General features: G+C 41.5%; 1 protein-coding gene across 1 annotated transcript in view; it reads right to left on the bottom strand.

Moving 5' to 3' along the window:
• Positions 1 to 8976: 8976 nt before the first annotated feature.
• The window catches only part of LOC122888232 (protocadherin-16-like), an 85481-nt gene continuing 74499 nt past the window's right edge, over positions 8977 to 19958 (bottom strand). The window contains exons 15-29 of the mRNA XM_044222354.1: positions 19549 to 19788; positions 18978 to 19103; positions 18625 to 18834; positions 17715 to 17971; positions 17415 to 17621; positions 16870 to 17266; positions 16639 to 16752; positions 16249 to 16460; positions 15961 to 16112; positions 15290 to 15420; positions 14761 to 15047; positions 13998 to 14139; positions 13682 to 13853; positions 13186 to 13595; positions 8977 to 13065 (exon numbers count right to left, since the gene is read on the bottom strand). Coding sequence (XP_044078289.1) covers positions 11018 to 13065; positions 13186 to 13595; positions 13682 to 13853; positions 13998 to 14139; positions 14761 to 15047; positions 15290 to 15420; positions 15961 to 16112; positions 16249 to 16460; positions 16639 to 16752; positions 16870 to 17266; positions 17415 to 17621; positions 17715 to 17971; positions 18625 to 18834; positions 18978 to 19103; positions 19549 to 19788 — 5105 coding nt within the window. The 3' untranslated portion in view covers positions 8977 to 11017. The remainder of the gene's footprint in view (positions 13066 to 13185; positions 13596 to 13681; positions 13854 to 13997; positions 14140 to 14760; positions 15048 to 15289; positions 15421 to 15960; positions 16113 to 16248; positions 16461 to 16638; positions 16753 to 16869; positions 17267 to 17414; positions 17622 to 17714; positions 17972 to 18624; positions 18835 to 18977; positions 19104 to 19548; positions 19789 to 19958) is intronic.

Below are 19958 nucleotides of genomic sequence, written 5' to 3'. Positions count from 1 at the left end.
GCAAAATGTTCATGCCTAGAGTACTTAAGCAGTCCGATGCTCTAAGCTAAAACGATAAGCAGTTGGCTTGTCTCAATGATAACCCTGATCCACGTCTTTTCTTGGCCAAAAAGTTCCATACAACTGATCTCCCTCTTACTGTAAATACTCCCTAATTCCCTGTTTTACTTCTCCACTTTGGGCAGACTCATCTGAAGCTATAAGACTTGTCCGTATTAAAGACAGAAAGATGAAGCAGTTCTTCTCCAATCAGCCACAGGAGGTTTGCTGAGATTTTTTTTTGGTCTGAAGATGAACAGAGTGAGGGGGAGAAAGTTTGGAAGACAAATTGTGATCTGTAAAGTGTGTCAAAACAACAATTATTCATTTTGTTACATGAGAAACATGTTGAATTTCTACATGTCACATAAATGTTAAAAAATTAAACACAGTACATAGCATATTATTGAAAATAAAGCTCACAGTACATGTGTTCTTTTTTAAATCAGTTTCAAATGATAATGTTTCATTTTCATACATTATTTCAAACATAATATGTGTCACTTTAGAGAGTCTACCAAAATCACAAAGAAATCTGAATCTGCGCATGGTAACTGAACTATTGTTACTGTACAGTTAAGGTCAGGCAACTTAAACCACCCTGACTTTGTTACTTTGGTGCTGTACAGCGTTCTCACTCTTGCTCTTCGTTGTATGAACATTGCACTGGCAATGAACGCTGCCATCGAATATAAATCGCTGCTGCAGAATAGTTACATATGTATGTAATTCATTTGAAACATGGTTTGGAGAAAGACAGGAGAAGGAGGGAGAAATCATGAATAAAGTGCAAAAAATGAAGCAAGGGATTAAAAAACATCTGCTCCAACAGAGACCTGACCAATTTAGCTGTAATTTTAAAGCAATACAGAATGCAAATCATCACAACGATAAATTAGTTTCAAAGTTAATCTTCATGTGGTTTGATGTGAAGCAGCATCTCTGTGGCTTACACTGACTGGTCTGACTTTGAGGGATTGGAAATTCAAAGTTAATAAAAGTAAAGAACATTATGGGGGTTCCTCTGCCTTTTGCCCATTATGGTCTGTTATCAAGCAATATTTATTATACTTGCAAATTACGATGATTACAGGGTGAACTTCTGGCTGTGTCTCTGGTAATCTAACTTTTGACTGCTTCTGTATCTGAGCGCATGCACTATAATCCAAGCCATTAAACAGCTCTACCTCTCACAACCTCATGGAGAGACTCTTGCATGAGGCTGACGGTCACATCCCTGCCAAGCAGAAAATGTACATGTTCAGAAAGACAGAAGCTGTTTACATTCGCCAGTGAATACATTCAATAATTAGAGAAGAATCATAATAGAACTGAGTGAACAGAAGTTGCCACAAAACAGCACAGCAAGCTGGTTCACTACTGGAAACTAATTATGCATGGCTTGAGTTTCTCTGAATAAATTCTTGTCATGGGAGATTAGAATAAAATGGGAAATTAATTTAAAAGGAACTTGCAGAGAACACTGTGACTTTGGAGAGCAATTATGTTCTGCTATTGTTTTCCCTGTGTATGGCCAAAATGCAAAACAATAAGTGAATGCTCTGAGATCTAATTTGCTCTGCTCTTATTGAATCCATTATAAAGGTTAGCATGCGTGAGATTTTGCTCAGGAGTGAGTAGCAGACTAATAATCTGGATGGAATGTCGGTTGTAACCCCCATAAGTAAAGCTTGCTGTTATTCTTTTGAATTGAAAAATCTGCAGAGGATAATGCCTGACGTTTCCTTGACAGTGAGGGGTCAGCGACCTACACCTCCTTACAGAGCTTTGGGATATGCTCCACACACAGTGGAAAAACATCAGGTGTACACGTGATATGCAGAGCCATGGGGAACTAAATGGGCAACAGTGGTGTTTTAAAATGCTGAAAATGCTTAATGCAGAACATAGAATTTTCCATGTAAGAAAAAGCTTGACTCGCAGTCTATCAATCTATCAATCATAAATCAGCATAATGGCTTGTAATGTGAAACATATTTTGCCTCCATCACAATCAATTTTTCCCCTTCTAAAGGCTTGGTCTAGCCCCTTTTTTGTTTGCAGTACTGTCCTGTTGCTTTTCCTCACTGCCTATGGTGTTGGTTTAACCTTCCTGATTGAGGGCCAAGAGTGTTTTCTTAAGTTCAGTATCTCTGCCAGACCTTTGGCTCACATCTTGGACACAAATAAAGAGGGCAAAGAAGAACTGAGGCTGGGAGAGAACAAGTGAGGGGGATGGAACAGTGGGACGGATATTGAGAAGTAGATAGAGAAATGACACGTGGAGATAGATGGATACATCAAATTAAGAAAAAAATGCAAATCAGGACTCTAAACCTTATTGTGAACTCAGACTAAGCTGCTGCTGACATTCTGACAATCCTCACTGACTAACAGGCTGACAGGCAGTCGGACCAGGACCAGCTCTCCTGCTGCAGTCGCCTACTGTAGAAACACAGGTCAAGAGAGAGAGAAAACAGAAGAGAGTAAGCAGAGAGAAGGGATGAGGGAGAAAAAGGTATGGAGTCCATTAAGACTGAATAATCCTGGCAAACGCTCAGTTAGCTTCCCTCCCTTTCCTGCCGTACTTTCCAACTGGGTGCCATCCACACGACCTTTTAGTCTTAGTAACCATGGCCCGTAATTCATGCAAATAAAGAATTACTAACTAGAAAGGAACCCACCTTACAATGTGTTGGCTGGCTGGCAACACCACAACCTGTGCAGAGTTGAATGGCCCATTCAGGCTCAGATTATGAGATTATTAAAAGATTATCAGCATACTATGGAAGCTGAGAGTGGCTGTGATAGCTAATAATTTATTTAGGTTCATTATTTCAAGACCCACCAAGTAATTATCTTGTCATCTTGTATAAGGAATTTGGTTTAATAAACTCACAGCCTCACTTGGCTAGTATAACCATTAGTCAGTGATGGCCAATGTTGGCAAACAGTAAATGGATATTGCTGTGTTACTGACATTATTGAGTCAGCCCACTGATTTCATGACTTTTCTCTACTTGTACAACTAATACTCAAAAGAGTATTGGGAAGTCAAAGGAAATTCAATGTGCTTTATCCTGCATTTTCCACTTGTGGCCCCAGGGGCCGCTGTAAAGCAAAAGTTACATCATCTCGACTTAAAATGTAAACCTTTATCTGTCCAGATTGTTGAGATCCATTAGCTGCTAATATGTTATTCACTTAGGAATATGTGAAAGTCTGAATGTCTATCAACAACATTAAGATACTGTACTGTAGCTTGGTTGTGTAGCATTTCTCAACCTGAATATAAACTAGCCAAAATGTTAGCAGATCTGTCATTGTTGTTAAGTTTATTACTTGATATTTACCCTTCTACAGTCCCAACATAGCTGTAACATTTGCACATTTGTAAAGAGTTCTTGGAACAATTTGTATGTAGTTCATATTTTATGTCTTGCCTGAGGTACTTTCAGCCTCCTAAAAGCCAACAGATTGACTGACTGACCATAAACTGAAATGTTTGGGCTCTCACCAGAGTATTTGACACCTGCACACTCTCACACGAAAACATTCAGGAGCCATGGGGAAATAAGCATTTTTTAGAAGCACATTGTATTTTTCATTCGTTCATACTTTGCTTTGCTGACTGATTGCTCTGTGCTGCAATCCAGAGACCAATTTATTTTTTTAACATTTAAAAACTTGATTAATGGTGCTATTTTTAAACTATGTACAACCAACGAGCGTTAAATACTCTGTCAAAATGGCAATTAGAAAGGCAAATGGCTCCAAACTCTCAGTGGAATTATTCCCTTCAATTCTTGTAATTTCTCACTAATTAACAATGTGGCAGCATTCAAACACTGGCCTGTTGTTTTGGCTCCATAACACAGGATCTGATTGCATTTCTAAATCCAAACAAGTACTGTGGTAAACTATGTTTTGTTTTTCCTTGCCATCTCTACCCTTCTCCCCTCCATCACACTCTGCTCCCTCCTATAGTGTGAAGTGTGAGTGACACTAGTGAGGGAGTCCTGCATCGCAAGGTCAGCACAAATGAGTACCAGGCTCACACTGACTCAGCTGGCTCTTTTCTCCTGTCTCCTTGACGCCACAGAAAAAAAGTGAAAACTCACTAAAAATAGCAATTCAGAGGCCATGAGCCAAAGAGCCGCAGTGACTGTTTTTCCTCCATGAATCCTGTTGGTCACGCAAGTGGCAAAGCACAAACGGGAGGCAGAAATTAACTCAGTATTAGTTTAAGTTGACCCAATTTTCAGAAATTTACAGTTTACCTTTGCACTGTGGGTTGAGAGAATTCTGCAACTCTGAAAACCAGTTAGATCACGGTGATCAATTGTAAATCAAGGCTGTTTCTCAAAAGCTGATATGTGGAAGTTTACCACAGTATCAACGTGCAAACAGAACACAACAGGAACAACTTGTGCACAAACATTACACCCTCTCAACACACATGCGTACAGAACACACACATCTCCCTAACAACATAGCAATGGAAAACAGTGAGAAGTGTTTTCTTCGCCAGCAGAGATAACAACTGACAAACAGCATGAAACTGGATCTTGGCACCAGAGGTACTGCTGAGAGCCTTTGAAAGTCAATGTGTATGGGGATGTATGTGTTCATGGTAATTTCCTGGGGTTGGGGATACCAGAGAGGGGGAACAGATTCACTGGGGCCCGCCTGACCTTGGAGCTGAAGTTGCCTTAAACAGCTTCCACAGGTCCGGTTTGTAGTTCTGGGAATCTGTCTCTGTTTCTGGATGAATAAGACACTATGAACAGATTTTCAAATTGAGATACTCTTATCTAACCTTATATGGAAATTGTTGACTCAAATAAAGTAAAAAAAAAATTGCGGGAAAGACTTTTAGAGGGGTACTCTGGCGATTTAATATTGCACTTCCATAAAGTTGGTGGTCTCACAAGAGACAAAAGAATGGTCAAAATCTGGGCGAGATATCCTGACTTTTAGTCGCATTATGGGTCAAACAGCAACAACACTGATCCATCTTGGATGGCTGGTCAACATATCTTAAATTAAGCTTAAGCTAAGCCTTTAGTTTCAAAAGTAACTGCCAGAAAATTTATTTTTCATCAGTCTTTCATCAGAATGAATTAAATTTAAGCTTTAAGAAGGGGATCCTCCAGGCACAATTATTCATATCTTTCAGATGCTTAAAGTCTTTTTCACAATAACATCAAACACATACAATATTGCAACACGTGTGCAACAGACACCACATTTGGGTCTTATTTTTACAACAGTTTTTCATTAATATGTCTTAATGGAAACTTTACTCTTTCTCTGACAAATAGCAGTTAAAAAAAATCCCTGCAGGACCTCAAGCTCAGTTAAAAATTACAATAAAGATTATTACTTTCTAGCTGTTCCTGTTTCTATTCTGTTTTAAAAAAAATAATTTTTCTCTTTTGCTCTCTCTTTGTGCACTGACCTACATTCATGGATATTGTATTAACTGGTGCAGTGCATCAATATTTGTCTCTAATATACTGTGCAATACTTAATACTTAACAGCTGCATGCATATTTTGTATTTTAGTAGCTGTATATACATTGTATGTGCATGTACTGATTCATCATTTAATAATGTTTAACTGATCAAAGTCAGAATGAAAGAACACCTGGATACTAACTACAGCGTGGGCCAAGTCTAATATGATGTTTACAGGCTTGATTCCCAGAGAGTGCAGCTGCACATTACCCAGACCCACTGGAAAGACAGCATGGTCTTTAACAGAGCATGCTTTCGTGGAATGTTTTTTCAAGATTGACATTTGTGGAGAATAAGATTTATCAAAGTACATAATTGTGGTTCTCCAAAGCCTTCACTTCTGCTCCAAGCTCTTGGGATGGCTTTTCTGGCAATTACATCTAAACAAATTCCAACAGCTGTCAGTGAAAGTGATGCTTTCTTAATAGTTGAAGGTTACATTGAAATTCTGTATTTGTGTTCTACTGTGAAAGTGCAACAGTGACAAATTAATGGATCCAATCTTGTGTATATCATTTGAAGTTAAATTAGGTGAAACAGGCTTTATTGACCATTTAATTTGTTTGTGATGCAATTCTGTTATATTTATCTGATCCTAGATTTATACCAAATTTGATATTTTACAGTGATAGTCTCAGAGGTCTCTCAGCTCACTCAGAAGGAAGATGATAAGCATATTAAAGCCCCTCCAAACTTGTTTTCAAATCTTAAGTATTTATCTATAATATTATATATTCATGACTAAATAAGCAACAATCAAAGTTTAAGTTTGAAAAACCTCCTTTGTTATTATTTAACAGTTTAACAAACACAAACTCAGCTAATCTGCTTCATCAGAACTGTGTGGGTGGGTTTGATCCCATTTGACTGACAGTGCCCTGGTAACATAAGCAAACGACCCACCAACTGTCATCAGATTGTGTTTCAGAAGTTGCTAAACTCCCACTTCAAACCACTGAAAGAAGCACAGACAAGAACACAAGTACTGAAATCTCTTATATGAAATAACCACCTGTTAGGACCCCATCACTCAGAATAAGAAAATGATTGAGAAAATATGTTTTAAGGGCCTTTAATCGATTTGAATAGCAAATAAGCAACAGTGAAGGTAAATGGACTTTACTTGTATAGCGCCATTCTAGTCTTCCAACCACTAGCGCTTCACACACTACATTATCACATTCACACACTGATGGCAGATGCTAACTGCTCATCAGTCCAAAGAAACTAACTAATCAATCACACACCGAAGGCACAGGCCTCTGGAGCAATTTGGGGTTCAGTGTTATGCCCAAGGATACTTGGGCTGGGGGGAAGTCAGGATCAAACCACCAACCTTACGATTGGTGGACGTCCCGCTCTACCACTAAGCTAAAAGTGAAGGAGAAAGTGGATGTTCAACGTTCCATTGATTACACATTCATTTCAAGGGATCAAGAGGTTTCCAGTATCATGGTGATTATTACTTGAACACCTGCAGAATGGGATGTATGGCACTGTATTGTGTCTTTCCAGTTCCCCACCACTGTCTCATACACTCAACATTACAATACTTCATAATAACACACACACACGTTTACTTAGGTCACTTTTGTGGATAGTACTTGCCTAACCCTAACCCTAATCTTAACCGCTGACCCAAAAATACACTTTTTCTAAACTGGGGACACGGCTTTTGTCCCCAGTTTAGAAAAAGCTTATTGTTTAAACTTATTTTTAAAATCTTATTTTAAAGCAATTGGACAAGCCGTCCCCAAATAACTGGTCTTTAGTCTGACCACACACACACACACACACACACACACACACACAGACAAATATCATAGTGTACCAAGGATTTCATATTTGGCTTACAACCTCTCCAGGGGATAGACTCCTGCTCCAGACAGATTTCTCCCAGATTTTGAAACTAAAAAACCTGCCAAGTATGTGCCTGTAGGAGCTGGACCTGGGCCAATATCAGCTGGGGAGATTGTTGTGGGCCATGTGTGTCACTGTGTAGTAGCCTCTAACTATGTGTGTGTATGTGTGTGTATGTGCATGTGCGTGCTTGTGATTATTTGGAGTTGTGTGGGGTTAGTGAAGGAGTAGGCTGCAAAAGCCGTCTAGGGACAGCAGGCTATAAACACAGCTGTGTGTTGAGGTGAATGTGTTAGTGAGGGCAGCAAGCTTTTTTCTTTTTTTTGCATAGGCAAGACAATAGTTTAGTTCAAATGTTCTTAAATTAGCCAGATGAGCTACAATTGTCTGTATAATATCGGATGAATATATATCGATGTGTAATCATCCTGTGAATTGAACAACTGATCCTCAGCTCACACAATCAACATTCAAATATAGTTTGTATTTCAAATGTGCAATTCATCATCACCTCTCATTCCATAAGCAGTCTTGCATGTCTCACTGGTACAGAGAGCTTCTGTCACTGACTCTTTCTCTTGCACCATGTCAAAATCCATGTCCAGCTCCTTCTGTACATAACAATAACAGAGAAACATTGTGCGGCTGTGTGTGATGACCAAATGAGGCAGAAATCCCAGCAGCTATGCAAACATGTCTGAGCGCCACATGAAATAAACATTTTGCAATTATTCAGATACATCAACATCATATGCCTTTATATGAGCTGGAAGAACTGAATCCACCGTTGACTGGATCTCGGTTTGACCTCAGGTTTCTCCAGTACCACTAAAGACTAACTTTTATTGTATCTTGTGATAGAAAAATACTTTTCCCACGATTTCAGGATGGGAAATCAGAATTCAGTGTAACAATTCACAGAATATAAAAGTAAAATCAAATGCCATATGTATTGTATCTTGGTTTGGTGGTATGTCTGTGATAACAAGCTATATACATTTTGTCAGGGGTTCAATATACAGATAATCTCAGTCATTGTTATATTTTACAGTTACATTTCATATATATATACAAACTACTGTTAGTTTGTGAATATGTAATTTTGGTTTTCAACATTTTTATTGTGTGTTCTCTTTTTTTCAATTTTCTTTTATATTTTTTGTTTGTTTATAACATCTTGCAACCATATTGGAAATCAGTCTTCTCACTTTAAAATGTAACCAAACCAAACCAAGAAAAAAATCTAATATCATAATCCTAATATACTGTGTTATCCTATACTGCATGTAGGGCTACTGTTCAGTTTTAGCTTCAGGTGAATATTTGCTGTTCTCGAAAGCCAGATGGTGACCATACTGGATGCTGTGATTCTGCCCAAAGCCGAGTCTGCCATTCCGTTTTGTAATAGCCTCCTCATAAATGGTTGAAGTTAACTCCAGCTCTTCAAGTTCCCATTCACAGCCCAGATAACTGGAAGACTGTTAAACTTTAATTACTTTTCAGTTCTTCCCTTTAAGTCTTGGTTTGAATTCTAAAAAAGATGAAGTCTGACTCTAGTTTGTCAAAAGAGATCAGTAGGAATTTATTATTTGCTTTAAATACATGTACAGCTCTTTTTTATGCCATTGCTCCACTGATCACTCACTGGCAGTCATCTCAAACTGAACTCCAAATGGAGGTCCTCCAACACATAAATGTATCTGAGACTGCATAATTATGAGTGGAGAGCATGTTGTGCTGGACTTAGGCTCATGGCATGTGTAGCTTTTAGCTACAGTGCCAGATTTGCATGAGGCGATTTGTAGGGTTATGCTGAACAAAGAACAGAGGTACAGTATAAGCCATCTTTTGGACATCCAATCACTGCAATTACCCTAAAATATTAAAAACAGGCCACAAGGATAAATACACATATAAGAATGACAGACACTCTTAAAACCTTTTGCCTCTTGTTACACTAGCAAACTGCTAAAACTTGGTCTGAACAATGACAGAATGTGCAGATGATGAGTTAAACACATGGAACCTGAAAACACCTCATCATGTCGGTGACAATCATGACTGAATCATAGAAATAAAATGCACAGAACAGAGAGTTAACATGGAAAATAAATACTGCACTGGTTGCTAAATCCTTAATACATTCATCAGGGCTAATGCAATCAGGCTTTAGCTTCCCACTTGTCTGGCTCATGTGCTACATTTCTCCATGTTATGCCACTTTCCTATGAGAATCCCAGCCTATTCATTGCATGCTATTTTTGTTGTACTGAGATGAACAACTTCACAGTAAAATGCATTTAAGTTAATGACGGATGTAATTGAGTTTAGGAAGCACTTTCTTTCAAAGACACGGAGGTGATCAGCAAATTGAGTTGGCCCTGAATAACAAAGGGAATGTGCTGTTGTGCATAACTGCACACCACAACAGAGTGCTGAACTGCTGGAGAAGCAGGCATTTAGATTGATCACAGGTTTTCATCCAGTTGCTGTTTTGGATTTGGGATGATCTACAATTTGACAAAAAAAAAGAAAAGAAAAATTCTTAAGGTAACAACACAGCATAGTGTGAGCTGCCTGGTTTCCTACTTTTGAAATGTGGCAGCAAGTCCTCTTTTCATATAAATAATGCTAAAAACACAAAATTCTCCCTCTCACTCACATCAGAACTGTCACAAAAGTCTCTAAAAACCTAGGAAACACATACAGTACATAGCATAGGCTGCATACATACAAATATACATATATGCAAATACTCAAAAACAATAACCTCTCCATGTGGAATAATGGCATTTCTGAATCTGAAATCATAATTTCATATAAAAATATATAAAAATAAAAGTAAAAATCAAAAGAAGTGTCATCTGAATTGGTGAGAAAACAATAATCTCCATTGCTCTTCCATTATGTGATGCATTGGCAATTCAATGAATCAGTGTCTTTGTGAACACACACCGTTTGTCTGTCCATGGGATTCACACACATGTCCAGAGGACTAAAATCAGCCACTAGATGAGTTTAATACTGGAGTGTAAAAATGTCCACAGACACAAAGAGAGGAACAAGGTCCTTAGCTCTCTGGCCAGCCAGCGAGGTAACATGAAAACTACACTATCTATCTACACACTAAGGGATCTCTGACTGCAGGGCATGGTAAGTGCACATTCCCATGAAGAGGTCAGTTTACCTCTTTACCCTGATCAGTTCATGGAGACCTGCGTCACTGTTGACATGGAAGGGTGGGCTGGTCCTGTCAACCCAGGCACATGTTCCACTTTTGTGTACTCTTGTAACACTGCCAACCAATGGAAGTATTTCAAAGAATGCAAATATTCTACCAGGAGAAGGTTAAGTATGTTTTTGTGGGTGTGTTTATTGTCCAAAATTCATATGGTTGGACACTTGAAACAAATGCCACTATCTGGACATTTGTGAAACCTTCATTCTTATGATGAAAACAGTGGTTTCTGAGAGTGACATTACAACTGACATCTCCACTTGTTTTATTTCGTTCCAAGAAAAAGAACAGCCAAAAGGATGCTCTATCAGGCTTTGTGCATGTTGTCTGTCTTAAAGTTCTTCCTTAAATAGTTTTCAATCATATTCTCATCTCATGATCAGGGCTCTGGTCCAGTGAGGGCTCCCTGGTGCTGATCATCGATGCTGAGGGCCCTTGGTTGACTCCAAAGGGAGAAACAGCTGGAGATCGAGCTGCCAGAGGGGACAGAGAAGGGGAGAAGCTGGGGGACATTGCTGCTGATGAAATGGATCCCTCATGACTGATAGGGGACCTGCGGAGTGAGGCCAAGTGGGGGAATGTCCGTCCAATCACAGGGACCTTGGGAGGAACTGACATGGCCCCTGGGTGGGCCACTGATGTGATAAGTGGTGGAGGGTCAATTCTAGGTTTGGGATCCATTTTGTGCTTGGGCTGGAAGGGTTGGCGAGGGTTCTGGCTCTGCTGGGCAGTTTCATCTTTCAGCCTGGCGATCTCTGTGAAGACATTAGCCAGAGGCTGGAACTGAGGGCACCAGTTGAGCAGGTAATCCCAGTTATAGCTTCCACGGAGCTCCTCATCACTGGCAACGATAGCTGTGAGGGACCCATCCACTGAAGGTTTACCATCCTCAGGGAAGGCGTAATCCTTGGGGAGGGAAATGTTGAGGCCGCGGCCTACTCCTAGGTACCCACCTCCCTCGTCCCTATAGACTGGCAGCTGGCCAGAGAGCAAGGTCCCACTGAGACTACCTCCCAGTTTCTTTCCTTTGAACCAGGTGCTGCCCTCCAAAGCTGCAGGCTCACAGGAGATATCAGAGAGCTGGTCAGCGTCCTGCTGAATTCCAGAGTCTGGTCCTCTGGCTGCGATGTGCTCCTGCATGGACGAGGTGATGGAGGCGACGCGGGGGTACTCGTTTATCATCCTGATCTCATCATCCTCTGCTGCCTCAGCTGACCCTCTTCCACTGGAGTGTGAAGGATCCAGAGAGCCCCCTCTAGTGTAGGGACCACCACCGGCCCCACCCTGATCTCCAGCATAGCCTGGCAAAGTCTGGTGGTAGATCCTCTCCCCTCCTGGTCCTGAGTTGCAATCATCCAATTTCTGCAGAGCAGTTCCAGAGGCAACAGTTCTGTTTCCTGCATCCTGGGCTTTCTTCCTCCTGCGTGACTTGACAAGGAAAACCACCACTGCCATGACCACAAGCAATATGATAAAACCAAGTGACACGGCAATGATGCTAATCAGCAGGATGTTGACATCGGAGGCCAGGCCAAAGTTGGTGTTTGTGACATCGATGGAGACCTGCGCTGTAGTAGTGCGAGATGCATCTAGAGGACTGTGAGCTTTCACATCCAGGGTCATCAGCCTGTTTTCCCGTTTGGTCCGACCCGAGCCGCTGCTGCCACTACTGCCTGAACCGTCCAGCTTCAGGAAAATCACCCCTGTGGTTTTGTTTACATCAAAGTACGGAGAGCTGGTGGGAAGAGAATAGAGAACAATACCATCCACCCCTCCATCCTCATCATTTGCCTGGATCTGGCCAATGCTCTGGCCTTTCTTAGCTCCCTCTGGGACTTCAAAGGAGAAATCAGAGGATGTGAAGAGTGGGTCATACTCATCCTCACCTGTGACAAACACTTGAACAGTTACGGTGGCTGAGTGGTTGCCTGAATCTACTGCCACTGCTACAAAGTTAAAGGAGTTGATCTTCTCAAAGTCAAAGGGAATTTTGCTTCTGATTTCTCCCGAGTTCTGGTCCACAGCGAAGCTATCTTTTCCCGTCCCAGACCGCTCCACCATATGGTACTTCAGTTGGCCAAAAACCCCTGTGTCATGGTCTATGGCATGTAGAACCGTCACAGCTGAGTTTGCTGGTTGGTTTTCTCTGATACTGGCTGTCAGGACTTCCACAGGGAAGAACGGATGATTGTCATTTACATCTTTGACCTCAACAATGACTGGAGCTAGCGCAAAGTGACCCTGTCCATCTGTGGCCTGGATGATGACAATATGTGTGGACTGGTGCTCACGGTCGAGTGTTCGCTGAAGCCGCAAGGCTCCAGTCCACTGGTCCATGGTAAATAAGTTCACCTCATCACCAGAGCTGATGGTATACTGGACCTCAGCATTGGGAGTTGAGTCTGGGTCTGGCAAAAAGACAACAACAGAGTACAATGAATTAACTGAGAGACAAAGTAAGAAAAGAATAGTGAAAAAAGGAGAGAAAATGAGAGCTAAATGGACAAAAGGAGAAGATTTTTGCCCACCTGTAGCAGTCAGACGTATGATCTCAGTCCCAGCGGCAGCTCCCTCACTCATTGACACAGTATATTCTGCTCTGCTGAACACTGGAGGGTTATCATTCACATCACCAATGGTTATCACTGCAGCAACACTAGAACTCCTCTGGGGAACACCACGATCTGACACCACCACAGTGAGGTTGTAAAGTGGCTTGGTTTCAAAGTCAAGCCCCTCAGCCAACAGCAGAGTACCAACTGTCTGAAAGCCCCGCCCCTCCAGGAACCGCACACTGCTTTCAATCTGGAATGAATTTCCTTCATTCCCACTGGCAATAGCAAAGTCAAAGCCACAGTTTTCACGAGAGAGGTCGCTGTCAAAGGCCTCAAAAGTCAAAACTGTTGACCCTGGGATGGTATCCTCAGAAACTGTAGCCCTGTAGACATAAAAACATTAAACATGTAAGGACAGCTGTTGAGGTTACATCACAATACATCCAGAATCTAATGATAGTAGACTGACCTGTACTCTGATTGGTGAAACACAGGAGCATTGTCATTGACATCAGAGATTTGGACCTGGACAGTGGTGAGGGAGGAGAGTGAAGGCAATCCTCCATCACGAGCTTCAATAACAATACTGACTGACGGACGTTCAGGGTCAAACTCAGCTCTGTGATTGATGAATAGGGTTCCTGGATACAGTGGGCAATGAGAAAGAGTCAGACATTGAGCTGGGAATGTTACTTTCAAAATGTAATGATATACATATTACTTTCTTTTGAAACTGGAAATTTAGGGAGCTAAACTATATCAAGGGGGAAGCCAAGGTTGTCTACCATTGTTGGGGTCAATGTAGAAACCCTCCTGGGTTGAAGACATCACTCTGTAGGTAATCTTTCCATTCTCTCCAGAGTCCCTGTCAGTTGCTGTTACTGTGACAACTGCACTTCCTGGCGCTGTGTGCTCAGGCAGAGTCACCTGGGGTGCAGAGATATTAATTACAACATTGGAACATCAGGGCAAAAGAAACAAATAAGCCAACAACGGATCGCATAAACACTGTAATTAAATTCCCAAACTCATGGTGAGGAGGTCAACAGGCACTAAACTCACAGCGGAGAAAATCGCATTTTATATTGTAGTTCCTGTTTTTCCTGAGCTTGTGTTAATGTTGAGGTCATTTCCTGAGACAGAGACACAACTTTTATCACCCCCATTGTGTGCACATTAGGAATGTACATGTGTGTTTTTTAAAGTGTGTGTACATGTCTACAAGTGCAATTTTCTCCGTCATGATGAAGTTGTCTGCTGTAGAGAAACTTTTTCTGAAGTAAATTTAATTCCCTGTCAAAGGCGCGAAGAAATCAGAAAGTAGTATGCACACATCAGATTGCGTTCTACCCTGTAGTTATGGTGTACACTGAAATAAAGTATACAAACAAAACAATTGCTAGGGATATGAATGAATGTCAAGCAACTGTCTTTTAAGGTGCATGTATGATTTTGTGAGAAAAAGACACATATTTATTTGGTACCATAATTGTAACCAATGTACTTGCATAAAAAAAGAACATCAGCTTGGTTTATAAGCCATCCTACCTGATAGAGATCATGGGTGAATGCAGGTGAATTGTCATTAATATCCTCCACCAGTATTGTAATGTTAGCCTCAGTTTGGTGCTGGCTGTCTGTGGCTCTGACAGTCAGGGTGTACCATGTCTTCTCCTCAAAGTCCAGAGGCGCAGTGAGTGATACACCTCCACTGTAGCGGTGAATCCCAAACTTGCCTATGGCTGTTGGGTCCAACTTCAAGGAGTAGGAGAGGGCAGGACTGGAGTCAACATCGTTACCCGTCACAAGAGTGATCTCTGTGCCAATCAACATATCTGATAGATAGAGATTGAACAAACACCTGTTAGTTGTGTTTAACTTTCTGTGGATAGAATTATGCTTTTTGTAGTTTTTATGGTGTTGCATAGCCATGATGCACAACTACACATCCTTAGACCCGCACAGGGTTTGTCTGGTGACAAAATGTGTATCGTAAATGTACTGTATTTGCTGTAAACTGGCCTACATAAGATACATAACCAGAAAGTACAAAATTCCTGAAAATTAAAGTACTTACTCTCTGGGATGCGGACTTCCTGGGGCAAGGGAATAGTGGGACTGTTGTCATTCTGGTCAACAATGATCACTGTCAATGTGGCTGAACCAGCCAATCGTGGACTTCCTCTATCGGTTGCTGTAACTACTAGCCTGTGGGTGAGCAGGAAAAAAAGGTTGTCTTCCTGTCTCTTATTACATGTGTTTCTAAAAGTGTAATTCTAATATTGGTGACGTATTAGAAAATGTAAAAAGAACATAAAATGGTGCACGATGCATGATTTACATTTTTTATCTTTAGTTACACATTCTCATTTTGTTAAGAAAGCAACACACAAAATGTTATGAAAATGTTACAGTGAACAGGGATTGATTTACAGAGTGAAATTGCAGCTTTGATACATCTGGCATGCAGATATCAGTTTGCACTGGTGCTTGAATCTTCAGCAGACTATGTCAACCTCTTCACCAGCTATCTAAACACAAACTAGCTGAGTGAATATGATTCTTGATGTACTACATACATTTTTTTTCCTTCGATATATGATTACCTGTGTGTATATAGACTTTCTCTGTACAACACCATGCAGTAGTTCAAACATTTATTACAGGTAAAATATATGTATCCATCCTCAAAATGTGCACATAGAATGGTTCTTGGTGAGGTTTATTCAACCTCAGATCTGCCCTCACTTGGTCTGGGTAAAGATCTCACGGTCCATGATGGCAGCTGTGGTGATGCTTCCTGTCATCGGGTCGATCTTGAACAGACCGCTCATGCCTGATGACTGGATGGAGTAGGTCACCTGACCATTTTGGCCCTGATCCACATCCTCAGCCATCACCTGGGACAAGGTGGAGGAGAGGGAAGAAAAAGGGAGAATGATGAGAATTTATTTTTACCCTTAGCAAAACTGCTGTAGACCAAATACCTATCTGACTTTGTATTATTTGTTGTGCAGTTTTTATATTTGGAAGTACCTGTATGATTGGCATTTCATATCCCTGCGCTTCTCTCATGTAGGCAACATAATTTTGCAGCTGGAAGCGGGGAAGGTTGTCATTGACATCCAGCAGGATCAAGTTGATAGCCATGTATGAAGTCGAGGACAAAGTTTCCGCCTTCACAACTAGACGGAGTCTGGGGGTGTCTTCAAAGTCCAACCCCTTGGAGCTCTGCACCCTGATTTCACCTGGAGGACACACAGATTTGAGTGGGAAATGAGGATCAGGAGATCATCAAATGACAGATTAAACTGATATGTTTGTGTTTACTGATTTTTAAAATCCACATCTCATTAACAATCTGTAATTCAAACCAGAATTCACATAATACTAAAAAAAGAAATTGTGTTTTATTCTGAGTTTCACCTGTTGAGGAGCTGATGGTGAAGGCCTGCATTCTGTTCCCACTGAAGAGGCTGTAGCTGATACCCTTACGTGTGCCATCTGGGTGTTGAGCCTGAGCCTGAGCCACAGCTGTGCCTATATTTTTGAAGTAGAACAGAGAAAATATTTCTTAACTGTGACAGCAGTGTATAGAGGGACAAATTGACTGAGATTATCATTCTTATCCCTAATAATACTGTATTAATGTCAGACCTTTTTCAGCGTTCTCCTGTATGCTAACGTCTCTGGCATTCCTAGAGAAGCGAATGCCGCTGTACTCCACCTCCTTCACGTAAATCACCACCACTCCCTGTGCAGACTGAGCTGGACTGCCCTGGTCCATTGCCTCCACTATCAGGGTCCTCTGAGCCTGGGTCAGATCCCCCAGTGGCTCGGTAGCCTGGATCTCCCCAGTCAGGGAGTTGATGCTGAAGCCCTTCACTGGCATAGCAAAACGGTAAAACACAGAACCATTGGCTCCAAAGTCCTTGTCCTCTGCCTTCATGGTGGCTAGAACCCGCTGCGAATGCCTGCTGGACACTTCGATGACCAGGGGATCCTGGATGAAGAAGGGAGTGTTGTCGTTGACATCTAGGACGGTAACTGTCACCTAGAATGAACAGGTCACATGTGAGTTAAGTGCAAAATGTATTGCTAATGTAATGAGCATACAAAATACTCTTCTCCTAAATCCAACATGTGAATCATAAATTCAAGTCAGTCAACTGAACACCTTCAACATCTAACCCTTCATTTACCTGAGCAGAGGTGTTCCTGGGTGCAGCAGGTGAAAGGTCAACAGCAAACACCTGGAAGCTGTATGACACCCATTTCTCCCGGTCCAGAGGTGCTGATGTGGTGATACCACCAGTGTTCTCATCCACAGTGAACGTTCCGTGTGCCTCTCGGCTAAGGAAATACAGAACCTTCCCATTCAGGTCATCATCAGCATCTATGGCTGACACCTGGAAATGTGAGATATACAGTATGTCAGTGAGATGTTTGAACAAAGCACCTATTCTGATTCTCTGATCATCTAAATTCCCATTTCTACTTACCTCCAAAACTTGGGACCCCTCTGCAGCATCCTCTGACACTTCCACAGAGTAGCTACTTCTGCTGAAGACAGGGCTGTTGTCATTGACATCCAGCACTTTGACTTCCACTGTTGCAGTAGTGCTGAGAGCAGGGCTGCCTCGGTCCGTGGCCACCACCTCCAGAGTATATTTAGCCCTCGTCTCCCTGTCTAGGCCGCGTGAGGTAGACAGGGCTCCTGTGCTGGTGTGGAGGTGGAAATCTCCATCAGGGTCCCCAGCTGGATGGGGTGTTCATGTGGCAGAAGAAAGAAAAATCTTTAAAAAAAATCAAGAGTTTTCTGTGGATTAAGTGTTAAAAGAAGACAAGAAAGGGGAACACATGTGCCAACTCTGCACAGTCAAAGTCAAAGTTTGTGCTCCAGACAGGTATATGGAATGTACTATATATGAAATAAGACAAGAATGTGAGGAGCGAGCCTGGAGTAGCTGTATGCAGATCTGATCTTTCATATGGAAGGAACAGAGCTATGTCAAAAGCAATACATTGGTCCAAATGCTGCATGTATCCCCTCCCTACTAAGTAAGACCAAATCTACTGCTGCACACTGTCAGTACAACTTCAGCTATCACCAAAAATGGTCCAAGCAAACCTGATGGTTAATACAAGTGTGATTTAGTTGCAATCATCACATATATACACACTGAGCGCCAATTGTAATAATCTGTCAACAATCTGCAAATTAAAATTTGACCATTTTAAGCATTAAAAAACACCAAAAATGACAAAAATTCACTGTCTCTCCCAGAATATTGTTATTTTCACATTCAACATACCCTGAAACAGCAATTACAGCAATTGTGGCAAACTAAATTGCTCTTTAAATCCATTCTAATAAAATACTTTGGTTAGGCAGACAACACTGTTTCTCACCAGTGATCCTGTACTCCAGATCTCCACCAGGACCTGAGTCAGGGTCTGTGGCCTTGAGAAAGCAAAGCTCTACAGGGACCTGGTTCTCCGGCACCTCCAGTCCGTACCATGGCTTTGCAAAGACCGGAGCATTGTCGTTCACATCCTGCACCTCCACACGGACTACAGCCTTGGCAAAGTTAGGAGGCAGCCCTCCGTCCCTGGCATACACTGATAAGAGATGGAAATGGTTAAGCTGATGAGATGAGATAAAATTTTAAACCAAAGTACTTGAGGTGATCTGTGGAAATAAATGCTCAGTTAATGTATGTCAGGTCAAATAGAGATGTGTAAGACAATGGATATAGTAGTACCAGTGAGTGTGTAGTGGTTCTGTAGCTCTGTGTCCAGTTCCTTGGTGGTGGTGATGACTCCTGTCACAGGGTTGATGATGAAGCCTTCCTCTGTCACACCTCCATATGTCACTTGGCCATTAGAACCTGCATTGAAACACAAAACAGACACAAAAATAAAAAGCTGGGCACACTACCAAACTGGCAATAAAGCAACATTCAATGTAATAAGGCAGTGATATTTACAAATCCAAAGCTGCATAGAGCTGCTGGCAAGTCCTAATGAAAGCTCCAGAAATATAAGACTCTAGATGATGACTGTAACCACACATTTTCATTAGCATGAGGTTGTGGTTTGGTTTAAAGTGATTTGATTTCTCAAAACCATTTATGTGTCTCTATTGTTTAGTTCGCTGGCTTTCCTACTGAAGGAATATTTGCTGTATATCAGCTGTACCTTTTTACCTTTTTGTACCTGCAATAAATTTTGGAAGCTTTCTTTTTGTTTGGGACTTTTTGTACTTACAGTACTGTATGTCCCCATTTCCAGAATACTGACTATACAGTATTGAAATAACACATTTATACCAACCTTGGTCCCGGTCAGTGGCAGTAACTGTCAACACTGTGGTTCCTGGTCCTTGGTTTTCCATCACCTGGGTCTCAAACTCCGCTCGTTGGAACACCGGAGCTTCATCGTTCACATCAATTACCTGCACACACAGCACCTGAGAGGTGGAAAGCTGAGGTATCCCATGATCCTCTGCTACAATGGTCAGATTGAAGACTTCCTGCTCCTCCCGGTCTAGTGCTTTTAGGATGGAGAGAGAGCCTACAAGAGAGAAAAGAGAAAATGCTAAAACCACCTTTCCTGGATTACTTTGCTTAAAATGTCTATGCCTATTTTCGGTCTTAAAATGTGTGTGTAGGTGTGTTTGTGTCTGAGTGTGTGTTTGGGATTATTTTTGTGAACTAATTTGATTTTGTGTACCTGAGAGGGGC

This window comes from Siniperca chuatsi, linkage group LG14 (assembly GCF_020085105.1).
Source record: "Siniperca chuatsi isolate FFG_IHB_CAS linkage group LG14, ASM2008510v1, whole genome shotgun sequence".
NCBI classification, from domain to species: Eukaryota; Metazoa; Chordata; class Actinopteri; order Centrarchiformes; family Sinipercidae; genus Siniperca; species Siniperca chuatsi.
Note: the sequence above shows the minus strand (reverse complement) of the source record. Positions and strands in the feature narration are given on the sequence as shown.